The sequence below is a fragment of the Calonectris borealis genome, chromosome 20 (genome assembly GCF_964195595.1).
Source record: "Calonectris borealis chromosome 20, bCalBor7.hap1.2, whole genome shotgun sequence".
Lineage (NCBI taxonomy): Eukaryota > Metazoa > Chordata > Aves > Procellariiformes > Procellariidae > Calonectris > Calonectris borealis.
Genome location: NC_134331.1, coordinates 9861181 through 9888883, shown reverse-complemented (window position 1 = coordinate 9888883; position 27703 = coordinate 9861181). Strand labels below are relative to the sequence as shown.

Sequence of the window (27703 nt, the reverse complement as noted above, 5' to 3'; positions counted from 1 at the left end):
TCAATGGTAGAGGAGGTTGTTCAGGGCCTTATCCAGCTGAATTTGAAGACCTCCAAGCATGGAGATCCCTCAGCCTCTCTGGGTTCCTGTCTCAGCGTTTTGCTATGCCACTGTGTCTGCTGTTTCTTTTATAACCAAGTGGAATTGCCCTTATTGCAACATGTGCTAATTGCCTCTCATCTTCTTTGTCTTACACCTCCAAGAACAGCCTTGCTCTGTCTCCTTTGCAGCTCCCCATTAGTGGGATGTAGGTCCTCTCTTAGCCTCTCTTTGTCAGATTAAACAAACTCAGCTCTGGGGAGAACTGGTTTGTACTCTTCCATTTCCATCCCACCAGTACTTCCAGCTCCACTTCCTCATCTTTGAGTTTCTTGTACTGCCTCTGTGTACCTCACCCCACACAGCCCCTTCTGAGTGTACACCAGTCCCCGACCTGACCTTTCCTGCCCAGCTGGCTCTATTATATTAAGTTAATTGATAGAAAGTGTTTTAGTGTTATCCAAACTGTCATATTCCTCTGTACTCTGAGAAATTGCACTCTTGACACTAAGAGTGTCTTCTACAAGTGTTCAAAATGAGCCCAAGCCACTATGGGCTAGTAAATAATGGTCTTAATACAATATCTGTGATTGAAAAATGACTTTTAGCATTTCTGTACTGCAGATACCATTAAATGGTCATCTGATGCTTAATATATCTTGGAGATATGTAGTAAGGGCTCAGTTCTTCCAACCTGCTGTCTTTAGAAAATGTGTTGTCTCCAACGGGATGTACTGGATGCTGGTGCCAAACAGACAGACCTCATTAGTTTCCCACATCCTCCCCAATCAGCAAGATCTGTAATGCACTGGGGAGGTATTTGCCTAGAAAAACCATCAGGATTACTGGTGGTTGAATGAATCATCTTCTCAGGAGGGAACCATGCAGTATCACATAGGGCAGGGACCTCAGGCCCCAGCTTCAGGTTCTTGTTCTGCCACTCACGTTCTGTACAACCCTGGGCAACGGGCCAAAATTTCAAACATGTCCTGTAAGTTGGTGATCAGTTTGAGATACCTCAGGCATGATTGTAAAAGCATTGACACAGATCTGTGTCAATCCATGGGAATCCAGCGTCTTTTGGAGAACAACAAATACCAGTTCCTCTTCTTCAGTGAGGAAAAACCATAGGAGCAAACAAAAGGAGCCCTGACTTGGGACAGGGTTAAGTATCTATCTCTTATTGTTGCCATCGTCGCCTCTCTCTGAGCCCATCTTAGCACAAAAAAAAAATCTGGGCTCTCATGTCCCTGCATGTGACAACCCCTTTACTCCATATGTATTAGTATGTGTGCACATATACATATCATGTGATTGGTTATAGCCTCTATGCCTGCTCTCTCTACAAACAATAAATAATCAAATAAGGTTAAAAATATTCTTATTCTGTACAGGGTGGTTGTGAACTAATGTAATCCTCTTCTGGAGCCTCTGAGATCTTCCAAGAATTTTTGTAGAGCACATTATGCACAGGGATAGCAGTCTGTAGAGAAAATGATTTGGAAAATGGAAGGGACTCAGGTCCCAAACTATTTCTCATATGAAAGACCAGAAATACAGCATTTAAGGAATACTAGTAGATACGAGCAACATCAGCATCATTCTCATCAATATGTAATGAAGGAATTTCTTCTCCTTACGTCTTTCTTGGTACCTGAGGTGACATTAGGCATATTCCCTCTGCCAAGAGAAAAGAACCTTTCACACCCTATCATCTTTAAAATGCCACTGTCCCTTATAATCCACACAAGCCACCCCCTTCCTCCTTTTCAGCTTGTGGCTGCACTAAGAAAATCAGCGCGTTTCACGCTATAATTGTTCCACTGTGTCCATGATATTCACAGAGGAAAAAAATCTTTGAGTATCTACTCATCCAAAGGGAAAACATTGGATGCAACTGAACTGTATGACATTTCTTCTTTTTGGGGAATAGCAAAGACACCTCAGTACCGTTAAAGAAATCTCTGATAGACAAAAACCTAAGGGTAGGCTAATGGCTGTGTTGACATTAACCCATGAAAATTGTTTAATCCTTTTCTTCTGGACTGCTGGTTCTCCTTTAAGAAACTCACTCCCATCACTGCTGTCTGTTGAACTTCTTGCAGAAAAAACCAAGGATTTAAGCGATGTGGGAACCAGATTTCTAATCTGATTCAATCTTAAAGAAGTTTGTCGTGGGCAGGGCATTTTTTGTGTAACCTTTAGAAGATCACAGTGCCTGAGTCCTAGGGCTCTGGTGTGTTCAGTGGTGAGTCTTTACGAAGGCAGTGCTTTATGCTCTGGAGAACAGTTCATCTGCACTGTCACTGACAGCAAGGAAAATGATGGAGAGATAACATAACCCTAGGGTGAAGTGAATTAGTGGAAGCATATGAAAAACTAAACAATAGCCAGGCAAGCCTGTAAATACATGCAGCAGGCACACAAAAAGAAACTGAGCTTTTAAGCCATATTTTTTTTGTTATTGTTGTTTTTTTGTGTTTATGGTAGAAATCCAATTATTGCTGGATTTGCACAGTGACTGTGGAAGTGAAAATACTGAACGCCATTCTAGCTACTGTGTGAAAATTCGTTTTTTCCCTATTTCTCTCTCCCCAGGGCTCTGGCTGACATCTTAAGGCAGCAGGGACCAATCCCAATAGCACACTGTGAAAGAGAGACTATCTCGGCCATAGATACCTCCCCCAAAGAAAACACTCCAGTCAGGACATCTTCCAAAAACCATTACACCCCTGTGCGCACCTCCAAAAGTAACCCAGGTAAGTGCTGCTTTCCTGCTCTCTCTCTTCAGAGGTGACTGTACCAATAGTATGTTAGAACTCAGCAGAACATCACACTTTACAATAGTGGATTTTGTAAACCTAAAATTAGGATAATAAATGACTTTAAAAGGCAATCAGATAGAGCAGAGGAGTGCAAGGATCAGTGGTGATGATTCTTTAAGGTTTTTGCTGAATAGCGTGCCTGTTCTTTCTAGGCATTTTAAAAATTCAGAATCAGTGAAGTATAAATTCAGCTTATACGAAAATGCTTGTATTAAGCTTAGAACATTGTGTATTTCCAACAAAACACACATGCTATAAAGCATAATTGGGCTTTCTGCACACAGCAGCTGAGAAGAAAGAAATCCTCATAATTGGGGCCACCTTGTTCATTCAGGTGAACTATAGGCATGTGCCGACAGGAAAGTGTGGAAGGTGACCTAGAGGGTATCACAGGAGCTTAAAGACACTGGCCTGAGGTCCTCCAGGAGCATTGGCCTGGGAATTGGGACATGCAATTTTTTTTCCAGCTTCTGCTGGCTGGGTGAATTTGGTCAAACCATTTGACTGCTCTTTGCCTTGATTCCCCCAGTGGCAAAAGGATGCCAGCCTCTTAGGTAAAGACATTGTTCTGATTTATTTAATGCTTCGTATATTGATAATTGTCAAAACAATGTCTTATGGTTGCTGACCACCTTTGTTAAGTGGGATGTAGACTTGCCATCACTTGCCATCTCTCTGTTGCAACTGGATGTGTGCCTCAAAGATATGCCCTCATTCAGTCACAAGCTATTCAGCTTCACGTAGAAGTTTCTGGGTGGCATTTCCTGACCTGTGTTACCCGGCAATCAGAGGAGGTTTTGCTAATGGTCCTTTTTGGGGAAGCTTCTGAAAGAAGCTAGCAGGAGGTCAGGCTGCTCCACAACCTGTGGGGCTAGATGTGCTCTGCTCTTTGTGGAAGGGGCCCAATTCTGAGGGCAGTGACTGTTTGATTTCCGCTATCTCGTTGCGGTGATTATTAGAAGGGTTTTGCTGCAATGTGCATCACCCTATGGAGACAGGACCAGGTGACCATGTTCTCTGGCAGCCTCCCCTGCTGCTGGGAACAAAATAATTTCCCTGAGAACTAAGAAGGATTTCTTTGATCTCCAATTTTCACTCAGAGGCCAGTGAACCCTGTAATTTTGTAAGCCAGAGAGTTATACCTGTGAAATAAAATGCTGAGCTAGAGAACAGTACATGAGGTGAGTTGTCTGGAAAAGGAAGGTGCTTTTGCATATCTACGGCTTGGGACTGGCTCTTGAGAGGATGTGTGATTCTGCCCCAGGATAGAAACACAAGAAATAAGGGTTTATGGCCAGTGAACAGGTATAAGCACCATCAGAGAACAACTTTGACATAAACCTTACGATGAGATTAATCCCTTTCTGAAGACACCCTGTCTCTTCCCGTTGGCTCCCATTGGTCAGTTAGGGCAGGCAAATCCTGAACAAAGATGCAGAAGACATTCTTTGCTTGCAGAAGAGACCAGCTGGAAACTGGGAATTAGGTATCGTGTTTAGGCATTATCAAGTCTGAGAAAAGGCAAATGGGAAGGTTTATGAGGGGAATTGCTAATTGCAATATTATTCTCTGGTGTCTGACGGTAGCTGGCGGCTCCAATGGACCTTTTAAAGACTCACTACTACATTAGTGGAGGCACACAAGGATGCAAGGACCAAAGCAAGGTAGCGTGAGTGGGGTGCTAGTACAAATGGTCACATTACAAAGTGACAGCACCTGGTAAGGAGTCTGCTTGGTCCTTGCTGAGGACTGGGACGTGAGATGAGCAAGGCAAAATGCCTGGGAAGGAAAAGGCATGCTGTTAAAGCTGACAGTCTGTTCATTCAGCCTCTGCTTGTCTGTATGTTTGCCCATATCGTTTGAAGGAGGAAAGCCATTACAGTTCAGTCAAGGCTGAAACAGGCAAGCCACAGGCAACAGGAGCCCACTAAAAGAAGACATTTACAAATGCAGCTACAAAAGAGAGGGACTTTACTTCCAGCACAGCCTTCCACAGCCATTGGCAGCTGTAGGGGTAATTGATCACTTCTGCCTTGGGGCAGCCAGTTGGACCGAATGTCACACCAAGCCCTTGCCAAAGCTGGGAAGGGAAAACTTGCTTTTATAGCTTGCCCAAAAGAACTTGTTCCTGGCTCAGTTGTGTCCGTTATTAACATGTTCTCATATATCATATGAGACAGAAAGCTAATCACCTACAAAAGATCATGAGCTCATAAAACAGCTATACATTTAATGTTTTTTTATACTGTTTCATTTGCAGAATAGGGCAATGCTCCGTTGTAACTATACTCTGTTACTCAGCTAATCTTCAGATGATTGCAGTAATCAGGAAATTGTATAAGTGAATGCTAAAATCTTTTAGGTTGGGAGGGAAGTAAACATTGGAAAACAAGAATGGATTATAGCACGTTAAGCTAGAATAAAGCTAATAAGCCCCAGTATGGAAGTAGAAGAGGGGTCACCATCAATTCTTGCTTTTTTGGGGAGGAGAGGAAGAAGAGAAATAAAAGGAGGGGAGTGGGGGACAGCTGGGGGAAAAGATGGGGCAGTAATATGTAGTAGCAGGATCCAGGCAAAGCCCTGCTCACTGGTGCTGCAAATTGGCTTGAGAAGACCACAACTGTAGGGTTTTGCAGTGGGATCTGAAAAGCATCAGGTCTGCTGGCTGTGGTTTGTCTCAGGACTCCAGAGTATGAGACGTTAAGCAACCAGAAAGGACTATAGTTGTTACATACAGGCTGAGATTGAGTTTTACATTTGTTTTACTGGGAACTTTCATTTCCAAACTTATAACTAGAAGGGTGCCCTTAAGTCTTGCTAAATAAACCATAGCTTCATTTTTCCATTAGGCTTTTTTGGTGTCAGTGATCAAAATGATTGTGAGCGACAATGACAAATTGAGGTGGTCTGTGTCTGAGGCGGTAGAGTCCAAACAAAGCAGCGTGTGCAGGTGCTGCTGAGGGCATGCCTGCGGCACATAACTTGCTGGGTGGTGCCTGGCATTTCCTGACGCAAGTATGGAGAGGAGTCCATCTCCCACGTGCCAGCTACTACACTTCCTGCAAGCACTCAGGCAGCCCTCAAATGGTCACAGCAGGAGATCACAGGGTGGGAACATACAACTTCCTCTGGTGGTCCACCAAGCCATGGGCACAGTTTCCAGCTGTCACAGATGCCTGAAGGAGAGTTCAAGATCCAGGCAAAGTCCTCAGCGTATTTGCCCAGGCACGTCATAGCGGGTGGTTTCAGAACTCTCTAAGCTCTACCAGTGGGACAGGAGGACCTGGTGTTAGGTTTAGTCTGTACTTCTCTGTTGAGCTTTGAGATAGAAGAACCCAGGTCTAACTAATGTTTGTTTAAGGGAAAAAGAGAAGTAGCCTCTTTTTTTCTAGACTCTCCATGTCTAGACATGGAGACAATTGTCATTCTTCAGACAAGGTTTTCAAGAAGGCTTCAGCCTACTACTTTACAATGACCACTTTCCCCAGGTGGTGTGGGGGCTGGCTATTTATCAGAAGCAGAATACATTTCCTATGCTAGATTCTGCCAAGCTTGAGCGTCCCAAGTGTCTGAAGACCATCTCTCCAGAGATTATTGCCACTTTTGCTTTCCTCTGAGAATCAAGCTCATGCCCTTTTGGGATGGAAGGGGACAATTCACCTCCTCTTCCACCCACCCTCACTTCCACTGACACTTCTGTTCATTGCTTTCACACAGTGCTGCTGTTTTGGTGGCTCTTTGCAGATAAGAAAAGCTGAAAGCTGTGCCTACAGATTGCTTGGGTCAGAACACACCTCTCCAGCTGTGCACCACCTAATTAGTATGAGCTACTGCACTCCCTATAGACAGGAATGCTCCTCCAGCCTTCACAGACCTCTTGTTAGTTCATGGTGTGCTATTGAGAGTAACAGGTAAAATATGATGAATTGAGATTACAGGAAAACCATCTCATCTAGCTTTCTATTGGCATTTTTAAAGCCTTCATCACAGTAACACCCTTAGGGGTGTTGGAAGGAAAACTCTAGCAACATTTGCCTCGTCTTTTCTCCTTGGCTACGTCCTGACATCTGCTCTGAAGGTCAGTGCCATTCATTTGTTCAGTGGATGGCCAGCAAACATAAGCAGGAATGAGGATAGATGGGAGAAAGGTCAATAGTTCCTGTGGGCTTGGAAAGCATCATACATAAGGAACAATGTGCTTCTGTAGAGGAAGATGCTGCATTTGGCACAAGAGACAGAGTTTGAGCCAGAGGCAATCCTCCTGCAACGTCCACAGTTAACTGATGTGTCAGAAAAGTTGAGGGCAGTTCCTGTGACAGTGATGCTGATGGAAATTAGCATTAGTGGAAAAATTAAGACTGAATTCTCAGCTCAGATGACTCCAATACCATTCTTAGATATTTGAAGGCCTTCTGAAAGTCAGATGCCAGGAGTTGGCTTACTTTCATCCCAAAATGTGGCTAAGCAAAGCACCTGCAAGATTCAATCCCTGCAGAAATTGTCAGATGGGAATTTTCCGACTGCCTTAGTGATAGAGGGGTAGCCAGCTCAGGACTAACAGTCATGCAGGGAGCCATCTCGTTACTGTTTTCCAAACTGAGACCAAACCACAAAAGACTCCAAGTAAGAATTTGAAACAGATCTTTGGCTGATGTAAATTGGTGTTGTACTATCATGGTGATGGGACATGGGCTTGGTTTAGGTAAGTCCTTATGGGTCAGGGAGGCTTATGTCCCAGACTCACAGCTGGTACAAATCTATGATGCTCCAGGACAGCACAGGGTCTGAATTGATCCTTTATTCTCTCAGTCCCATTCTGGCTCTTCCACACTGGCTCTTTTTCATACAATTCACTTGGATAGTATTGCCAACCTGTGGGAGAGGGGATGCTCAGGACCATTAGACTGATGTGGGAAGCTATGTGAGAGGAGAATCTCTCCAAATATGTTCAGGACAAGGATGTCCTTGCTGCCACTGTGCAATGCTTTCAGCAGTGAAGGGTCCCCAGATGTCACCTACTTGAGCATGTGGCAGGTAGGTAAAATCTGTGCCTGGAATTATGCTGCTTCTGACTGCCTCTAGGATCAGGAGGCTGTAAGAGCAATGACAAGACTCTTTTTTTGTACTTGCTGGAGAAAAGACTCTGGCCTAGTTTTATATTCTTTTGGCCTCTTAATTCTCAGAATATCAAATTGCCTCACCAACAGAAAATGCTGGTCTGAATCCAGCTCCAGATGTGCCAGCACAGAGCTGACCACAGGGGTAAATTGAGATAATTTTCCAGTGTGAAAAATCTTCTGCTATTCACCTGCGCTGGGGACGGGGGTACCTGCAGGTGTGAAGAACAGCTTATTGACAGGATCACCGCTTTGAATGCAGCAAACAACACAGGCTAGCGCTCTGATTAGCCTGATATATCTGGGGAAGGCTTTTAATAAGCCACTTGAGTCAGGATGTTCCAGAGATGTACATATTCAAAGTGCTGTTTTCAGCAGCGCCTTCCACCCAGAGGCATATTCTGAGCTTGTTCTGAATGTGAACAAATGCAGGAGAGGCCTTTAATCTTTATGGAAATTGTAGCTAACGTCTCTCGCCAAATATAGGCAGAGCAGCATAGGGAGTACTTCCATCCTAATCATCGTATAGGGGAGGAGATCACTGTACTTGGCCCTGCTCTCCCTGGGCTACGGGCTCAGCACAGGCTCTGGCCCTTTTCTAAAGACCAGGGTGAGCCAGGGCAGTCACCTTCTCAGATTTCCTCCAGGTTTTATATATATGCCTTCTCCCTGTCCATCCTTCTCCCTTTCCCCTCTCTCCTTTTCCCCAAGTCTCCAACTGGTTTGTGCTTCAAATTGCTTCCTTTATTCATTCATTGAATTCTCTAGCTTCTGCCCCAAATCCCCAGCAACTATTTGAATTAATTTACCGAGGATCAGTGTAGAAATGTATGTTGAAGGCGTTCAAATTCCCTGCTGCTTCACAGTTTGTGTTGTCATTTACAGCTGTTCAGGGGAATACAAAGCAGGTGTAAAATGATCCCCCAGTCCCTGCAGTAGCATTTTACAGCCCCTGTGCTCTGCTGTAAGAAACTAGTTAAGGTGCAGGCGGGTGAAGAATTAGGGAAACCACTTGGAAAACACCCAGAGAGTTCCAGGAACAGGGTTTTTTTCTTTTCTCTGTACTCCTGTTGCCGTTCACTGACATTTGAAAAGAAAGAAATAGGACCAGCTTTCAAACCTCTAGGATCTGTAGAAGATAAGGCGATTCAATGCCACTCCATCTGCTTTTTCCTCCAAGCACACCCCTGTTACTGTAAGCCCCAATGCTTCCCACAGCTTTCCCTCCCAGGAAAATCCCAAATGGGTTAATACATTTTCTGAGCCACCAGAAAATGTCAGATTTTTCTGTCTCAGGACATTCTGAGGGCAAGAGTTAGTCGGTGACCTGGCTTCCAAAATGCCATTGCCAAAAGTCCAGCAGAGAGTGGGGAGAGGTGGATGCAGCTGGAATTGGTGCAGATAGCTAAGATAGGACACTAGCTGCTATCTTCTTTGGTGTGAAGGATCTAGGTCTCTCGCTTTTTTAGGACCTAAGTTAGCCTGTACAGTGTTAGACACCATAGGTATCCACTCACCCCTAGTACCAGAGCAGTTGATGCCCTTTAACTCACTCTCTGTAGCATTGCCAGTCTCCGTTTCACAGGTGGGGAAATGGAGCACGGAGAGGCTAAGGGCCTTACTTCAAAAGGTACTTGGGTTACCATCTTCCCTTGACTTCAGAAGAAATGCCTAAAGGCTTGTAAATATCTGTCCCTGAGTAATTTATGCACTTTGCCCAGGTACTGAGAGAGCAGTTTTGCCTTGGGACCATCACTTTCCCTTCAGGTTGGCACCTCTCAGAGGGGATGTGTCCTGCAGTGTGTGCTTTAGTTCTCTGAATGGGCAGAGACGCTTCCTCCTGCATCTTCACATGGGCACAGACCTGACTCCTTCAATCCTGTATCCTAACAGCAAGCGAGAGCTTTTATACTTGCATTGGAAAGCAAAGACTTTGTCCCAAAGTACTTGTAATCCGAGAAACACAGAAGGGATGGGTTGGAAAGCCAGCTGAATGAGCTACAACGCAATGAGCTTAATTGCCCTGATTCCAAACAGATCTTTTTAACTGTTAAATATTACTTTGTTTATCCTTTCTTAATCTTACTGTTTTGGACATCCAACCAAGACGTTAGGACCTGGTGCCGTGGGGGTATTCAATCGTGAGCAGCCGTAAGTGTTTAATACATGCTGCCCACTAATACTGACAAGTACAGCCTGTGATCCCCAGCGCTCTTCTGAGCCACGCAGCTTCCTCCTTCCCTCGGTGAGACTGGGGCTGCACCTACTTCTGCCCTCCAGTTATTGATTTATTCTGGTCTCCTGAGTGTTTTACTAAGCTATAAAGTTTTAGGGTAATCTGTGAAAAAGAACCTTTGGGAAAACTATGCCCCACTATGCCCCACATGAGACAACAAAATATCCCCACTGCAAATATATTTACCAGTGAACTTACTGGAGAATACAAAGCAACATTTGCAACAGTTTCTTTTGTCTCACATCCAAATATCTCCTATGACTGATGTCAGGGTTTCATGCGTCAAAACAGCGAACTAGTGACAAATTTGAAAAAATCTAAAAAAAAAGAAAAAAAAAGAAAAAAATAAGTTTGACTGTTGTGGGGGGAAAAATGGGTGGGCGGAGTGTGTGTGTATATACATACGTATAAGTACAATGTCTCACATGAACCACATAGGCACGACAGAGTAGCAACCTCCAGAGCTATGGGATAAACATCAGGTGCCTGCTAAAAGTGTTTTGGTGGAATTTAGCATTCATTCGACAGAGTGCAGTCCCAGAGCCACAAGGCCAGGCACAGCAGCGCTTATCATCCACAGCGATATCTAGAAACTGTAGGTTACTATGGTAACAGCATTTTTTTTAAGAGAGACTAATGCGAGTTGTGAGCAGGAGAGAGGATTAAGCATATAGATTTACTTTGAAACAAAGCCTCACAGTGAAACTCAACCTGCTAAAAACAATACAACAAAACACATGGAGAATGTGAAAATTAATTGAAGCGGGCTTTTCTGGCACCGTGCTCTGGTGGATAAGAGACATTAATGTGGAAAATGTCCGGGAGTCTAATGCAGGCATGTAACCAGCCAGGAACCTGCACGTTGCAGGACAGATTGGCTATGGGCATGTGCTGCAACATGCTGAGTGATGCCCTGGATCACACCATGTAGCAGCATCAGCTCCTCGTGCCCCGTGCTGCCGGCTTGCTGCACACACAAAGGAGTGGGAGCACATGGGCCTCCTTCCCAGAACTGGGCTTCGATATCTGCAACAATTGCTGGGTTTAAGAGTAAATCCTGGGGCTGATGGGATTGTGGGGTCCCAGGAAGTGGGACTGATGGATGCAGGAGAGAGTCACGGTAACACTGACCAAGAGCAGTGAGAAGGAGTTACGGAGGATGGAGACTGTGTGTGTGTAGGAGGTCCCACCTGATATATTTGGATGCTTTCCCAGTTCCTGAATCTGTACAGCTGGATTGGGAATGGCAAAGAAATACTGTTCTCAAAACATACAAAAGCAGAGATGGAAACAGTTTTGGAGCATAACACCTAAGGGGGGAGGCCAGTTCACGCCCTCGTCCCGCGTTGCTCATGCTACAAAGTCTGCGTTGTGGGTGACAGGAAGGAACGATGTTTAAGCCAGGTGGTTGCCCTCAGCCTGTGCTCTGTCCTCCCCCTCCAGATCTGTGAAAGGATCGAAAACAGAAGGCCATTAGAGCAGATATCTGGCACAGGTATTCTGGAGAATTTGGAGTGCCATGAGAAAGGACTGGGAGATACTCCTTTCCCTGGAGAGCACTGGGTGTCTGAAGTTGTTGCCATGCCATCTCAGCACTCACCAGCTGTCCAGGCTCAGATCCTCTGGGAGCACCTGGGAAACAGGGCTGGGGGGTTGGGGGATGCAACACAAAACTCAGCCCCAGCCCCAGCAATGGGAGGGCAGCAGGTCACCTGGGGCTTGAGGATGCAGTAGGCAAGGGGAGTCATACTCCTGGCTAGGTTTTGTTTAGAGCCCTGACCTGTGTCTTGATTTGAATCTGCAACCTTGCCCATTCTTCCTCTCAAGCTCCAGTCTCACAGGCAGTTGAGTCAGCCTAATGGCTCTTCTGCCATTGAAGCAGAGGGCTCAATCCTCTTCTCACATGCTCTGCCATGGCCACTGCTCTCTGCACTGACTCTGGTGCTGTCACGTTTTTCCATCAGCTGATTTAACTCACTAACCCGGCAAAATCAGTTCAGGAAGAGGTCATATGATGAAATGTAGGAGTGCGATCAGGAGCAGGGCTGGGAGGGATTACCCTGGTTAGGCAGTGCTGAATTTGTGATTACTGAGCTGTGTCCCATGTAACCGTAGACTTGAGTAGGAGTTTTAGAGGTTGCCTGTGAGCAAGCATGCAGGAGAGCCTGTACTTAGATGCTCTGGGAACTTGGTGTCCAACTGGGATTGACTATCAGCACCTTTAAGGCTACATGTACTTTGAGATGAAGTGGGCTGAGATTCAGGCCAGCAGGTTTGGGATTTTCCAGAACTCAAATTTGACACCATGATGGCATTTTACAATCAAAAGAATACAGTTAAGGTATTTTAGTTTTAAGCTGTTCAGGAGTTTCCTTGGGGGAAAAAAACAACTAAGCCCACTGTCTAACCAGCTGTTCTGTCCTGTACCGTTCTGCAGCTCTACTGGGTGCTGTTGAAGGGTAAAATAATTTCTAAGCAGGTTTGCTTCTCCCTGTTTGCCTATATGTGTCTTGCTAGATCAATTTTTGTTTGTAAAATGCATTAGATCTTCAGATGTAAGGCAGAAACACAATGTTTTCTTCCATTAATCAGAGCAGTTTACAGAAAACATCAATTTAAAATGTTAAAGCCAATTTGCAAGTGGTATTGACAACAATTAAATTGGCCTCCAGAAAGTAATGCAACTAGTTGCTTTTGACACTGTGAAGAATGAAATCTTTATAAGGACATGCCACGTGTTGAGCTTCCCCCATTTCATGATTGCTGATCCTATCACACTCTATAGAAGTGTAAACAGAGGTGAGGAGCTGGAAGCAGTACTCCATTAAGAATGTGCCATAATCAGTAAACTTTCCTTCCCCTCTTGTTGGACCCCTGCCCAAATATTGCAACTCTATGCTCTGCTTTCATTACTGTCAGCTTCCTTTCTTTGCTGCCCAGTTGACTTTGCTGACTTTAAAATTATGCAAAAATGTACTGAAACAAAATTTCACTACTTTATTCCTGGCATTATCACCAGGAGCAGTAAACTCCACAGCTGACAACTGGCTACAGCCTTCATGAAGAGCAGTGGCACACAGGTTCTGCAAAGATATAAGTAACTCTTGCAACCTTGTCATGGAAAACTACCAGCTCAGCTTACAGATGTGTGAGAATAAAGGTGATACTGGGGAAGTCATGGTTAACTTCTCATGAATCAGTCCTTGAGTATGTAATGAATAGCTCATCTGACATCCAGACGTGTAGCTTTCAGAGACCTTGCAAGACCCTGGCTAGGGCAAGTGGGAGCATTTACCAGCAGAAGATATTGTTCAAGTCTCTGGAAACCTAGTTGATTAGTGTTCTGTTTTAGACATCTAAATCCTAAAAGGCTTAGCTAGTTGTCTCTTATTGGCTTGTCTCAAGCTCTGCTCGGTCAGAGCAAAGGGTTGAGGAAGAGTCTGCAGGGCTGCCTTCCCATTTCTTTCAGCAGTGTTTCCCTACACGAGGCAGCCTGGCTTCTCCTTCACAATGCTTACATCTCCAGGGTATTCCCACCTTCTGGGATATGCCAGAGGTGTTTTCTGGCGGCTTTCAGCAAGAGGTTTTTTCTAAATTGAAAGATGGCAGAAAGGTTTGGCTCATATTGAAGATCTGAAGACAGGTTTTATGGTTGGCTGCAAACAGCTCTTATCATTGGTGCAGTCCCTGTTCCTTTTGGCACATCAGCCATGTGTGTGTAGTTTGGGAATTTAGTGGGTCTTGCCTCACTTCCTCTTCTCTGAAGCTTTATTACCATCAGACCATCTTACTTGTTGCAGGCACCTGGAAAGGCTCCCATGTGGCTATTTATATGAGCATACCTAAGAAGGAATGATGCCCTCCTCCATAAAAGGACAAATCTAACTACTCTTTCTGTTTGATTTAAAACATTTAAGGAGGAAGGAAAAGGGAGTACATCTGTCACAATCTCACTTACAATCAGAGAAGTTAATGGAAAGCTTCTTTCTGACTCTCCTGGGCTTGGGACAAGGCTCTGTACTGCAAAATTAGCAAATAATGTAGTTCACATCTCATCAAACCCTTCTCGGAAAAATAATTCTAATATATGTGGATGGCCTTTTGCAGCTCTCTCCCCAAATCTGTCCCTGGTTTGTCAGCTGTGCCAACACCTCTATCTTCTAGTGTTAAATCACTTCTGTGGATAACTGTTGCTCTCTAAAACAAACCCCACGCAAGATGTTTAATTGCTGCCAGTCAGAGTAGTGCCCCAATGCTCGGAATGACCCCTCTGAAAAGGCAGTAAGATAAATATTAATTCTCTAATCTGTGGCTTTCTACCCAATGTCTCCCAACTGCAGTAATGCAGCCTTTGTGGCACGTCCTTTCATTTCACATCTCTCCTCCATGGATCCACAGCTTTTCTTACTGAGAAAGCATTTCTCAGCAAGTTCCACGGGCAGGGTGCAGTTCTACTGTCTACATCATGCTTGCCGGAGGGACCTGAAATCCCAGTTGTTCCCGGGGCAATGTGCCAGATCCCTGTACTGTTCACATAGGCAGCCTGCACTCAAAATTCTGGTACCTATACATCCCATCTTCCTTGTAGCAAGCAGTTCTATGGCCCTTTTAGGAAGGGTCTTTGAGGAACTCTGCAAGGAATTAGTCTTTGTGATGATTGGAGGATGAAAGAAAGGTGTAGAGATGTGTCCATGCTGTAGGTTAAGTGCAGCATTAAGCAAACTGAAGTGCTGCAGGCTGCCTGAGATCATAGGCAGTGAGTGTGCCATCCAGGTTGCACAGCTCAGCAGAACAAGTTTTTCTATTAAATCCTACTTACATATTACTATATTCAGTGATCAGGAAGCAGGGTGGGGGAGGGGAATTTGAAAGGGCTCTTGATACGCAGGCTACAGTCAGGTAGCTCCAACTACCTCCATCTTTGAAGTGTCCCACTGCTGCCTTGGGGTTGGTCATTGTGGATCTCAGAGGTTGTTACTCCAAGTTTCCAGGTTTCTGACTGCCCTCATTGCATCACTTCAGTGCCTGATGCTGGCAGAACCACACAGCACAGAGTTAGCTGATGTCCTCTCTCTTCTGAGGCTACTTCCTGTGTGTGAGTCATCCTCCTTGATGAACATCTAAGAGGTACAGAAATGACCCCAGAGAACTTCAGGTGTGACATGGCGGAGAAGCTAAGGTGGAAGAGGAGCCTTCCTCTCACTTACCTTACTGTCCTTTCTTTTTTGTCCTCAGTCCCTCTGCTGTGGCAGACGGCAGCACTAGGGACTGGACTAATGAATACACTTACCTTCTCACTTGTCTCCACTCTCCACTTGCCTAACATGGTTCTGAGTGAGCTTGTCCATCAAAGGATTCAGGTAGATAAGTACGAGTTCTGATCAACGCTTGTTGTTCTCATGACTTATGGATGGGAGACTTGTAGTGAGGGGTTAGACAAGTTGTCATGAGTTGTTGTGATGCATCTGACATGCAAGAGAGTGATTGTATAGCACTATGGCTGTCACTTGACATCTATGATATCACACGGGAGATTGCCCTGTCCTTCAGGAGACTGTCAGTAACCCAGAACAGTGCCTTGTGCCAGCCCTGAAAAGCCAACACCAACTCTCATATCCTCTGCAGATAGCCTGTGGACCCTGTGAGGCTTTGCCAACAGGTAGTTCACAGATGCTGGAGCCGGATCGCTCCCATCTGAGCAGAGCAATAAGTTCTTGACTGACAAAAAAGGAAAACGGTGCTGGCTGCCCATGGCTGGAAAGGGCAGGTAGTTGCCCCCCAGCCTACGTCATGTGGCTCTGTAGCCCCTGGCATGGCTGGTGGGGCTGGTCTGTGCAGACCCAGCCTGTGAAACACCCCACTGCTCTGTCTGGAGATACAAGGAAAGGCAGCAGCAAAGCATCCCTCAAAAGTCTTCTCCAAATATAGTTGCAACTTCCCAACCAAAGAGCAGTTGCTCCTCCAAGGATCCCAGACTTTTTGTACGAGGCAAAGAGACACATATCTAAAATAGGGACAAACCTTGATTTTGGAGAGTATCATGGGAGATTTGTCACAGCCGAGACCTTCAGTTTGGTTTGGTTTGATAGTTTTAGTCTCAAGATTTGAGGAAATTCCAGGTTTTCCAACATTCAGATTCTGAGCCCTTTAGTCCATTGATGTCCCAGACCGCCTCCCTAGTTTATCTTTCTTTTTGTTCTCTGAAGTCAAGTTACACCTATATTCTAGCTGGAGTCTTTTTGGAAGGTCTGCATTATGCAACCAAGCCCCAGTCCCAGGCAGCATAACCTCTGGTGGGCCTTTTGACTGATGGAGAAATGTGTCAGCTCTTGCATCTAGAAATAACTGGGTTTTCCAATTAGCAGTGGTATTATTTCTTTGGTCTGGAGGTGGGAGTTAAACTCTCCCACAATGACGCATTTCTCAGTGGTATATGACTGAGAACATTACAAAGATTTCTATTGAAACCTATGTACCACTGTGCAGGTTTGCAGCAATCTTCAGGTCCTACGGTAACCTCCTTTCTAACATCTTCCCCATAATTATTTCACCCATGGATTTTGAGCAGACTTTTTTTTAAAATCTGGCTAGCATTTTTTATTGATTTGAGCAAATTTTGTTCTATCCAAGTTGTCAAAGTGAATTTTCTCTCCCCACCTGGCATTCAGTGCCACTTACACCCTTCTTTCTGCCTCTTCTGAAGAGCACACAGCTTCTTGAGCCTCATTTCCCAGCGGTGTTACTGCTGCAGATTCCTCGGTACCCTTCCAGTGTCCAGTTGGACATCCCATACCAGTTCTGCTTTCTTTTAGCCGACAGTCCTGGCAAAACCACTTCTATCAATCATTCCTGACTATATCCCATGGCTTTTCAGCCCTGCACACTTCTAATAGTGCTTATCTAATCAAGTTTCTTCCACATGCCTCTTCATCCCCCTTTCGTGCATTCTACATTTCACTGCTACTTCCTTATATGCTATTGTGTCAGCCCCTCTGTCTGTCTGTCTCTGTTTCTCTAAATATATTTTGGATAGATGCAATGTGAAAAATAGACATTTTGTGCAGGATCCCCAGAATCTTCAGCCAGGATCTTGTGGGGGTAAACACCATGCTGAGCACCTGGCAGGTTCAGGGACAATATGACTGGAGAGCGAGGAATACAAGTGCCTGAGGCAGGGCAAGTGATGAACACCAGTACCAGTGATCAGCATGGTTGATCTGGAGGAATGAGCAATTGAGAAAATGATCAGGGCCCTCCTCCTTTCAAGTTATGCAATTTAGTAACCAGAAGAGCAAGGATTTGGCACTGTAGATCTAGTTCCTTCTCTGTAGGAGAATCCAATGATCTTGAGACATTTGGTCCTCCCATGCTTGGACTTCTTTAGTGTTCATGAGTTCAATGTGAAGAGCTGCTTTCCTGCCCTTGGCTCAGGGAGATCCCGTGGCAGCTCGGGAAGTCCTGCTTTCTTTACAGAAGTACAAATGTTGCTTTTTGAACTCCTGTTCTTGCCTTTCTGCTGTCATACTGCGCCCACAGGTCCACGTGTGTCCAGGCTTACAGGCATATGCACTTCTTTAGGAACTGACTGTCCAGTCGCTCAGGTGAGGATTTAGTTCTGCTTGCACAGACATGGTCCCAGCATTGTATTAAGTTGCAGGGTGACACCTGTGAACATCAGTTTAACATAATTGTCAGAATGATACTTGGTGGAGCTAATGAAATATTTACCTTTTAGCAGCTGTACGATCATTAATGTTTCACTGTCTGCTGCCAGCCAGCCCTTTCCTGATTTACATTCTTGAATTGTTTATGAGGCTAATTGCACTGCCCTTCATAAATCAGGGACTCAGGCTTTTCTGGGGTGCTTTCAATTAGCAAAAACTCCTCTGCCCTGCTGGTGAGGGCATCCATGGCAAGAAACCAGGAGATGGAGGCTGGCACAAGCCCTAATCTTCCATGAGCTGTCCCAGATTCACCTTCATCCCACCCCCTACAGCGCGTACTGGGGTCTCTAATGACACCCTGCTGCATGACAGAGTCTCAGAGCACTGTGGCACTGGCATGATGCTATGGCCAAGTTCACACCTTTTGTGCTCTCCATGCAGCTTGGAGACACTGCTTGCATTCAAAGGGTGGCTCCTTTCATACTAGCACTTATGTCTTGGCACCTCTGATATCGCATGGTGTGTAAGTGTCTAACAAGGGAGGTTGTCTTAGCTCAGGGGTAGGCAGGAGACACAAGGCGAAGTCCAGACGTTACTGTGCCTTTGGAGAAGGTGAATCCTCCCCAAGAGAAGGATAAAGTGGGAAGGGAGGGCGATCTTCCCTCTCAAGTGAGTGTCCATGTGCTTTCCAGCAATGCATTAAAGACCACAGCTAACATCAGTTTGGGCTTGTATGTATTTTTCTCCTCTCCCAGGAGGAAGCATGTGCAATGAAATGTCTGGCTTCGATAGGTTTGGGGATTCTTTTTGCTTTTGCTCTTGGTTTTCTGTTGGTGAATTATGTCAATTCCTTTACTAAAGCTAAAGAAATAGATTAAAAAAAAAAAAAAACAACCCCCCACATATTCCTTCCTACTATCAGAGTTGCAGAGGCTCAACTCTGGAATTGCCCTTAGTTTTTGGGACAAAGCTAAGCTTGAGGGAGCCCTGTCTCCCAGACAAGTGTTATGTGTGCTTCAGGAATCTCCCCTGCGCTAGATGAAAGGAGATTTTGCAACAGAAAAATTTTATCTTTTTTCTTGTGTAATCTGATGTCTTGATCTAAAGGAGGGAAAATTTATAGGCAGAGATTGCTAGAAAATGATGGCAATGTGTATCTTCAAAATGTAAGGGAACTCAAGGAAGACAAAGCAACCAACATTTTAACCTTTGCACTGTTAATCTCTGTAGTGGGGGAGGAAATTTCTACATGCAGTGTAGGGGCTGTTTCTGATGATCTCCCTAAAACTGAAGAATCAGTGAAGTTTTGTATAAAATCTTATCAATGAAATGGTAAAAAGTAATCTGGACTAGACAACATTTACTCAAGGGATTTTAAAGGAGAGCTGCTGAGTTACCCTCAAGTTCAGTCTAACCATTTAATCAGCCTTTGTGCCAGGTGAGTGGAAGGTGGCAATGCTTGTCTTCAGAAAGGCTTTAGAGACAATGCTGGGAATGTGAAAGACGAGCTGGTATAGCAGGTGCGCTGCGAGGGATTACAATAAAATGAAGTAGAAGAGTCAAGATGGCTTTTATGAAAGGAGGGTACACATTATATGTCTGCTAGTGCTCCATGAAGGAATAGACTGACATGTGGATGGAAGTGATTCTGTCAAGGCAATGTAGTAATTTTTCTTTGGAAATTGTCAGTGAGGTCTTTCATCAACAGTGCTTGAGAACACGGTGGGATAAGAGGAAAGGTCTTCTCAAGAATTAATAACAGATTAAATGACAGAAAGCAATGGATGAGAACAAACAGGTTTCGCACTGGGAGAATGATTAGAGTCCTAGAAGATCTGTTTTGGGACACGTGCTGCTCAGTGTATTTTTGAATGATCTTGAAAAGATGTACAGTGAGGTGACAAAAGGTTGTATGTGATGTGGAATTATTTTGAACTCTCAAATCTGAGGCTGACAGCAGGGACTTAACTGTATGAAGTTAATATTCAAGTGAGAAGATTTCCAACATCAGCGAGAGGGAGGCCAGCAAGCTGTCCATTGGACATGGAGCTAGCCGGGGATACTGAACACCTGGCTGGGGTTTCAGGTCTCAGTAGTACCTACTTTATCTTTGCATTTAGTTGTTTAAGATATGAAGTCTTGGAGAATATCTGTTCCGTGCTTGCAATGTTTTAGGGCTGTCTGACTGACTTGATCTCACTCTTCTAAGAATCCAGGACAACTTCTATCAACCAGGTTTCCTCTAAGACCTCTGGGTGCTGAAGCTGATGGTCAGATCCATTCAGAGACTAAGGGCAATATGCTCCTGGCAGACTGAGGAACAAGGAGCACTGCATGAATCAGGGCTGTGCTGGGTAGGGTCCTCCTAGAAGGAGTATTGCAGCATCCCCAGTGCATACAGCACCTGAAAGGGCAGTCTTGGTTAGACTGTTTGCACTTCAAACATGCCTTGGACCACAGCCCTGTCCCCCCGGGGCCTCTCCAATGGTCCTTCAAGGCATCCAGCTCTGCAGATGCTCAGGGAAGCGGCTCCTGCTTATGAGGCACATTGGTCTCCTTGACCTATTTGCTCATTACCTCCACAAATGTGATTTTGATTAAGGAATTTTCCTAAGTAATTACTATGGCATTAGCAATGCAGCCAAACAGAAAATACTCCAAAAAGCAACGTGGCATGGTATCTGCCCTGAAGGCCAGCTTGCTGACTGCCAGCGGACTGTTAGGGAGGAAGAGCGAACGCCAGCACTGCCGGACAGATGGACAAAGCTTTGTCCTGCCCACTGGGGCACAGGGTCCTCCAGGCCATGTACCAGGTCTGTGTGTGGCTTCTGCTACTCATCATCATGCTCCCCTGGAGTTAGGGAGAGGTTCTGACACCAACTGCAGATTCACAGGTTAAAACCATTCTTGCTTTCAGTTGCTTGTGAAAATTAAAACACTTGCTGAGCTCTTGTTTCGAGCAGCAGGAAAGAAAGATAATACACCCCTTAAAAAGAACAGGCTAAATCCAAGGAGCTGATTCAATGGTGGCAGTCGTACATCCCAGCCTTGTTCACAAGGGACAGGCTCACGCATGTCACATCCCTGCTGATACCCCCTGCCCAGGGGCAGAGTGCATCGCACAGACTGAGCTGCTGAACAGAGCCTGACTCGGGGAGCTGCTAAAGCAGCCCCCGCTTTACAAGCTGACCTTGGCATCCTTCCGCATATGGCATTGTGATGATTTTACTGAGCCACCGCATACTTTCTTGTTAAGAGTTTGCCACCAAGGAACTCTGACAGAGTTTTTCCTGACAGGAGAAACCAAAATCATGTGCAAATCTGGCCCAGGACTAGAAAAAGACAGGCTCAGAGTGGCTCAGCCCAAGAAAATTGTTGTCCCCAAATAAAACTGCTTGAAAAAGGGGCCAAAGCTGAGCTCACTTTCACTCAAGAAAGGCAGAAAAATAATGGTATCAACTTTAAGATCAAAGCAAGTGGCTGAATTCCTCTCTGTGAGAGTAAGTACCTCGTAAACAAAGCCAGCACTCACTTTCTGCAAGCATCTGCCTTAGCCTTCAGCAGCTTTCTAATGCAGTTCTGGGGGAGTGCTGCCAAATAAAAAGGGACTCATTCCAAGGCTTCGGCAGTGAAAATATAAATATCCCTCTTGTTAATTTTGGGTGCCATAATCCATCAGTGGCCGTCTTGTGCAATTTAGCTCCATGACATCTCCTGACATCATGGGCAGTAAAGCATTCCCATGCTAATGTAAAATAGGCAGGTGCTGAGACTTTTTTTTTCAGCTGCCCATTAAGCTGAACAGAAGAATGCCGGGGTGGTGGAATGGTCTGGGTGTGTGAAGCATGGCCATCTAGGAGACAGAAGTTACCTGATGCAGTCACCGCTGCGGCTGGTCGTGTGTGATCAGAGGTGCAAATAGTGAAAGGCACAGTACACGAAGAGCTATAGGGCATGCACAGCTCTGGACAGCATGGCCTGATGGCTGGGCACAGTGGTCCAGAAAAGGGTCAGTCATAAAAATGGAGCCTGGCTTACACTGTACTGCTGTGCCACATGTTCTCCTCAAGTAAATCCTGCAGAAGATTCATTTAACACTGCACTAAGTGGTTTTAAATTGTGATACCACGCTCACAGAATTTGGTATCACAGGGGGCAGACTGGCATATCCTGCTGCACTGCAAAGGGAGGAGATCCCAACAGGCCAGAGAGAAAGGGACTCCACTGTATGGAGAAAGAGCTTGCAATTAGATCTTTGAAGCAAAGGCAAAGCTGTGCTGTTGCTCACAGCAACTCATGAACTTGGACTTATGACAGTGTGGGTATAGAACAACTGCTCTGAGACCTGCAGGGATCTCAGAGCAGAAATCTGGTGCTGAAATTCCATGTTCCCACTTGACTTAATGGATGTGAGCCCTTCTGTGTCCATACTCTAGGGCTGCAGCTCAGGAAGGACAAGAGAGAGGCAAAGATATAATAGCTGTGTCATGGCACTTCTCCTAAAAGAGCTTTTCGATCTCTGGAGGAAGAACACCTATGATACCTCCAGATAAGCCAGGAGCCGTAGGGTGCCTGTCCTCCAACAACTTGCAGACATTAATACCTGTTTTTGGTATCGGCAGTATAAGGCTCAGCACATTGGCCCTTCACAGCCAGGCAGGACACCTCCCAGGCTTTGCCTTCTTTAAACACCCCTGAAGTGCTAGACTCCTCCAGTTGTCTACACATACTGATCTACTAGTATTTTGTTATTTTAGTAGAAGACGCTCATCTGTCAGTTCTTTCCAACCTCTTCATTCAGCACCAGCATATATTAAAACACCTTCAGGAAGCTTTCCCAGTCCTTTCTCTTCTTCTCAGTAGCCTTTTAACTTAAACTTGTTTTCCTCTTTCTTATTCACTAAAATTTCATTTATAACATCACCCTTGTGTTTTAGGCTTGGTTGTAGACCTTTGCTCCCTTTGTTTCTGTTCAGCCATTTCCAGCCCCATCTGAGCTGCTCTACTTACACCTCTAAATCCTGTTGGTGCAACTGATGTCAAGCATGAAATGCATACGAGACGTCGGTGTTGCATTCGGCCTTTTAAATTTGAGATCTCAAGTGTGTTACCAGCTCTCCATCGGGATACACACTGCACATTCACATTAGCAATTTAAATACACAGCAGGCTTGGCAGCAAATTGCTTTGTGAAAACCACCTCCCACACTTGTGGAGTGGGGGATTCCTTAGGGATCTCTGCTTTGGGATCCTGGTAGGATCCCACTGCTAGAAAGCATCTCAGCTACTGCAGTCTGCACAGTGTGTGTCAATGCATGGCTATGCCACGATCACCCATTGCTTGTCAGTACAAGCTCTCACAATAAAGGATGGAGCCATCTTCAAGGGTCAGCTGCAAGTCCATCAATTCAGGGAAGCGTGAAAATATAATCAGCTAATAATCAATAAAAGGATCTCTGATAATCATGCAGGACAGCATCCCCATTATTCCAAAGCCATTTTTAAAACAGTATTGGCTTTCCCTCCAGAACAACTCTCCCTTGCTTTTAAGTGATATTTTTAGTGTGTTTCCAAGTACTTAATGATGGAGAGAATCAACATCCACAATTAAGGGGGAAACTGAGTCAGGAGGAAATATGAAGCATTTCCCCAAAGTCAACTAGCCATCATGGAGTCAAGCCAGAAATGGTAGACAGGTCTTCTGAGCCTGGTCTTCTAGGAGACACTGTGTTCAGAAGCAGCATGCTTAACTCTGTGCTTGGAACCAGGGCTAGTGTTATGTATGGGTTATTGCAGGTGGGTGAGTGTTTGAGTGAACAGGTCAGGTCAACTCCCTTCAAGGAAGAGTTAGTCTTCTGGTCCCTATGAAACAGCAATAGCTTTGGTAGAGGAAGTAGTGAGGGGTGCGGTGGAAGGGCCATCACTGGACTCAGAGTTTAGGCAAGGACAGCAGGAAGCACTTGATGCTTAAGGAGCTCCACCATTACATGAGCAATAGGTTTATTAGAAATGTGCACTAGCAGTTGCCTGCGGAGTTGGAAACAAGGACAAGGTCAAGGACAACTGCTGATCAGGACAAAGGGGGATGGGAAGATGCGAAAAGACAACTAGGGGGATTCCCAGAAAGTCCCCAAAGGTAACCTACTACAGATGTCACAGGAAAATGAGTGGGTGATAAGATCCCAAATGCTTTCAAGTATCTGAGTGTGATATCCCCTCTCAAATTGATTTAAGAAAGGATCTAGACACTTCAGCATTTCTGTAAACTTCAACAGGCACCTATCTACATCTTTAGGCATATGAAGTGCCTACAAGAGCTTTTCCCAGTCGTTCCTAATGTCAGCAGGATTTGCCTCTTAAGTACTGACTTTTCTTTCTTAATTGGGGCTCAGTTTGAGATGTGAGTTTTTGAAATTGTTGTTCCTAGCTTCTTTGGTTCCAAATGAAAGCAGAAACCATAAATGACTACATTTAAGTGTGGTAAACAGAACAACTTGCATCCTTAGACTGTCAATTCCATATACCCATTTAGTTAGTTACAATTACAAACAGAGCACTTCATAAATATTTATAAGGAAGCTCCCAAAGCCCAGCTGAGAAAACAAGTACCATCACCATTTACCAGTTGTCAAACTGAAGCACAGGCAGAGACACGATTTGTCCAAAGAGACCAAGCAGGCTAACATCACAACCAAGTCCAGGCTGTCAGCTTTCCTTCCATCATAGTGTCACTGCTGCATCCCCTTCCATCATACTCCCACATTTAGCAGTGCCTCCACCCACCGTGCTCACGCGGGTAAACAGTCAAACACTTTCTTCATAGCACTGACTTTAAAATTCCCCCTTGTAGGAAAAGTTTGAAGTATCCTGGATTTGATGACAAATCAGGATGGCGAGCATTTCAGTTATGTTTATTCTAGCCAACTGAGGAAAGTTATATGAGTAAAGTTTTCCTAACCAGATCTTGGAGCAACTGACAGCCATCAAATCCCCATGGTGCTTGGATCATCAGACAAAGGTTGAAAGCTGCCTCTCTCACCTCCAGAGACTATGACATCCAAGAACCTCCTCTTTGACAGCCAAATTCAGAGCTTTAAGTCTGAACAGGTCAAGGGGGCTCCTGGTGAAGTGGAGGGAAGTAGGCAACCTTGGAGATGGTTTTATCTGAGCTCCCTCAAAACGAAGATGTTCTTTTCTTTTCCACTGAATGTAGAAAGGAGTGGCCAGGTGAAGAGGGCAAACTTAGGGCAAATGATTGCCTTCTGCAGCGGACTGAACCTTATTTATTTGACAGTAAATATAACGGGAGGTTTAATTCTACAGCTAAGAGTGCTGAGCTGAGCGCTTCCTTGCTACCTCCTGTGCCAGGCACACGGAGCCATTGCGTAACTCAGCCTACGAGAGGCTCCAGGTTGGATGGCATAACTGCTTTTCACCACTCAGCAGTTAAACCATGCCCTGAAAGTATCCCAGTTTCTTGCCATCCAACTATTCCTATTTAACTCAACCAGAATCTTGTCTCCAGCTCAGAAGAACAAAGGGCTTCTCTCATGAGGTACCCCTACTTGGTACCTTCCCCCAGTTCACCTCTGGTACTCAGCAGTACAGGCACTGCTGTAGCATGTAGCAACAGGGAAAATCCCTGAGCCCAAACAACGCAGGCACAGTCAGGGAGTTGGGCAATGCAACAAGGCACAGCAGGATGTGGAAGGAGGGTTTTCCACCCAGGCACATCTGGAGTTTCTAATAGCAAATTCGTCTTACCAGAGGCACCCACAGCAGCTGGCATCTGTCAGGCTATGGCGTTCATTTGGAAATGATAAATTGTTCCTGCTTTCCTTGAGGGCTAGATCTTCAGCATACAGATGGCTGGTCAGAGGGCTCTCTTGCCTCACGTATAGTCCCTTCAAAGCCGGTGAGATCACTCGTCACAGCAGGTGACATTAGTCTGCAGAGACAAGACCTTTTTAATGCTTGGGCTGCAGTGTGAACATCACATCAGAAATGCAATAGAAACTGAGACTCTTCCTTCATGATGACATTTTGGCATTCTTTGGAAATTGACAGGTGTCTTTCTGGACTTCAAAAGAGAGTTGCGTTGAATTTTGAGAAGCTTGAATGATAGCACAGAAGATCCAGAGGCACATGACATAACTCAGTCAATGTTCGCATTACCACAGGTGTGAGACACCTGTGGAGTTCAGTGTGCCAGCTTTGTATAGGGCTGAAAGAAGTAAAGAAATACTGCAAACAGAGCTGATGCTGCTCATGAAACTGAGATAAGTACAGTGCCAGAATGGATTGATAGAAGAAACTGCCTGTGTCTCGTAAAAAAGTCCGTTGTTTCCTAAAGACAGACGGAAATATGATCACTGTGTCTGAGATGTAATAATTTTAGTCCAAACACCTGTCCCAAATGCAAAGTGGTGCAAGCCTGCCATAAGCTTTAAAAAAGCCGAATGTGTTAGACATGGACATTGAATTACTTGACTTCAGGAAAAATACCTGCTCTCAGCTTGCACCTACCAGCATGAAAAAAGAAATCTCTGATCTTCTGACCAACCCAAACCACTTCCACAGCCACAGAACTCAGAATAAGAATGGGAAAGTTTGTGTTTTAGTGTGTGACACTTCCCATGACCTCTCACCCTTGCTCAGTTCTGTTAATGATGCACCTTTCACACCTGTGAGCTGTACGATATCCCTTCGCCATGCCCTGTTCCCTTCAAGACCTGCCCAGAGCAGTCTGTAACCTGTATGAGTGGATAGAGGTGCTCCTGTTTAGGGGTTTTGGTTAAATTACACTCATCTCCTCTTTCTTGCCTTCATCTCTTCTTCACCTTTCTCCTTTCTGATGCCCCTCCTATGTCTCTGCATGCCCTCCATTCTGTCTTTCCTACTACCCCCGGGCTATATGTTAGAAAGGGGAGGAGGGAATCATCCAGATCTGCTCTTTTATCTGCTGAGATCAAGTCTGAAAAGTCAGTGAAACTCCCTGACATTTTTTATGATCTAGGTCTGAAACTGAGGAAAGGGGGAAGGGAGGAGTTAGGAGAGAACAGAACAGAAATCCAAGTCTCATACAGGCCAGTGCCATCCCCATTGGACAATGCCTAGGGACAATGACATTGGAGTAACCCCACCAACACCAATAGTTCACCTCTCCAGCTGCATCCAACTTTCCTCGTTGGGTCCATGTTGTTCAGGGTTCATTGCCTATCTTGAAAATAACTGATTCCTGCAAGCAGAGTGTCCAAGGAGCACAAGAAGCTTTGTCCCTGGGAAAGGAACATTTTTTTCATTAGTGTATCCGAACAGCACACTTTGTTACTGGCTGATTTTCATTAAAGGACTAAGGCTCCCCAGGGACTCATTTACTTCCTCACAGTAGCAGGGGTGGAGAGCATGCTGGGGTGGAGTAATCGCTGCACAGCGTGTTGCAGTGACTGCAGTAGTGCAGGGAAGGAAGTTGCCCACGATTCTCTGCGATTTCTCTGTTTTTAAGACACAATTGATGTGATGATGATGTCATATCTATAGCTCTAACTATTTCATGCTTTGGGGGCTAATCAATGGCTTGCACCAATTGCATATCAATATCGCAGGGTCTGATCCTACAAAGCTTTGTGATATGTGTAAGCCAGGCTGTGTCCCTGGTCTCTCATCACTTACAGCTGAGCAGCATTTGAATATTAAGGCCTGGATTACCCACTTCCATGTCTTTCCTCTCCTTCAAGTAACATAGAGAAAGCACACAAAAACTCCCACCAGGAAGTGTGGGTGATAAAGGATCTCCTGCAGCATGCAGCTTGTGATCCCCCC

General features: G+C 45.1%; 1 protein-coding gene across 1 annotated transcript in view; it reads left to right on the top strand.

Moving 5' to 3' along the window:
- SHISA6 (shisa family member 6) overlaps positions 1-27703 on the top strand; it is a 256743-nt gene that overhangs the window by 12839 nt on the left and 216201 nt on the right. The window contains exon 2 of the mRNA XM_075169770.1: positions 2638-2798. Coding sequence (XP_075025871.1) covers positions 2638-2798 — 161 coding nt within the window. The remainder of the gene's footprint in view (positions 1-2637; positions 2799-27703) is intronic.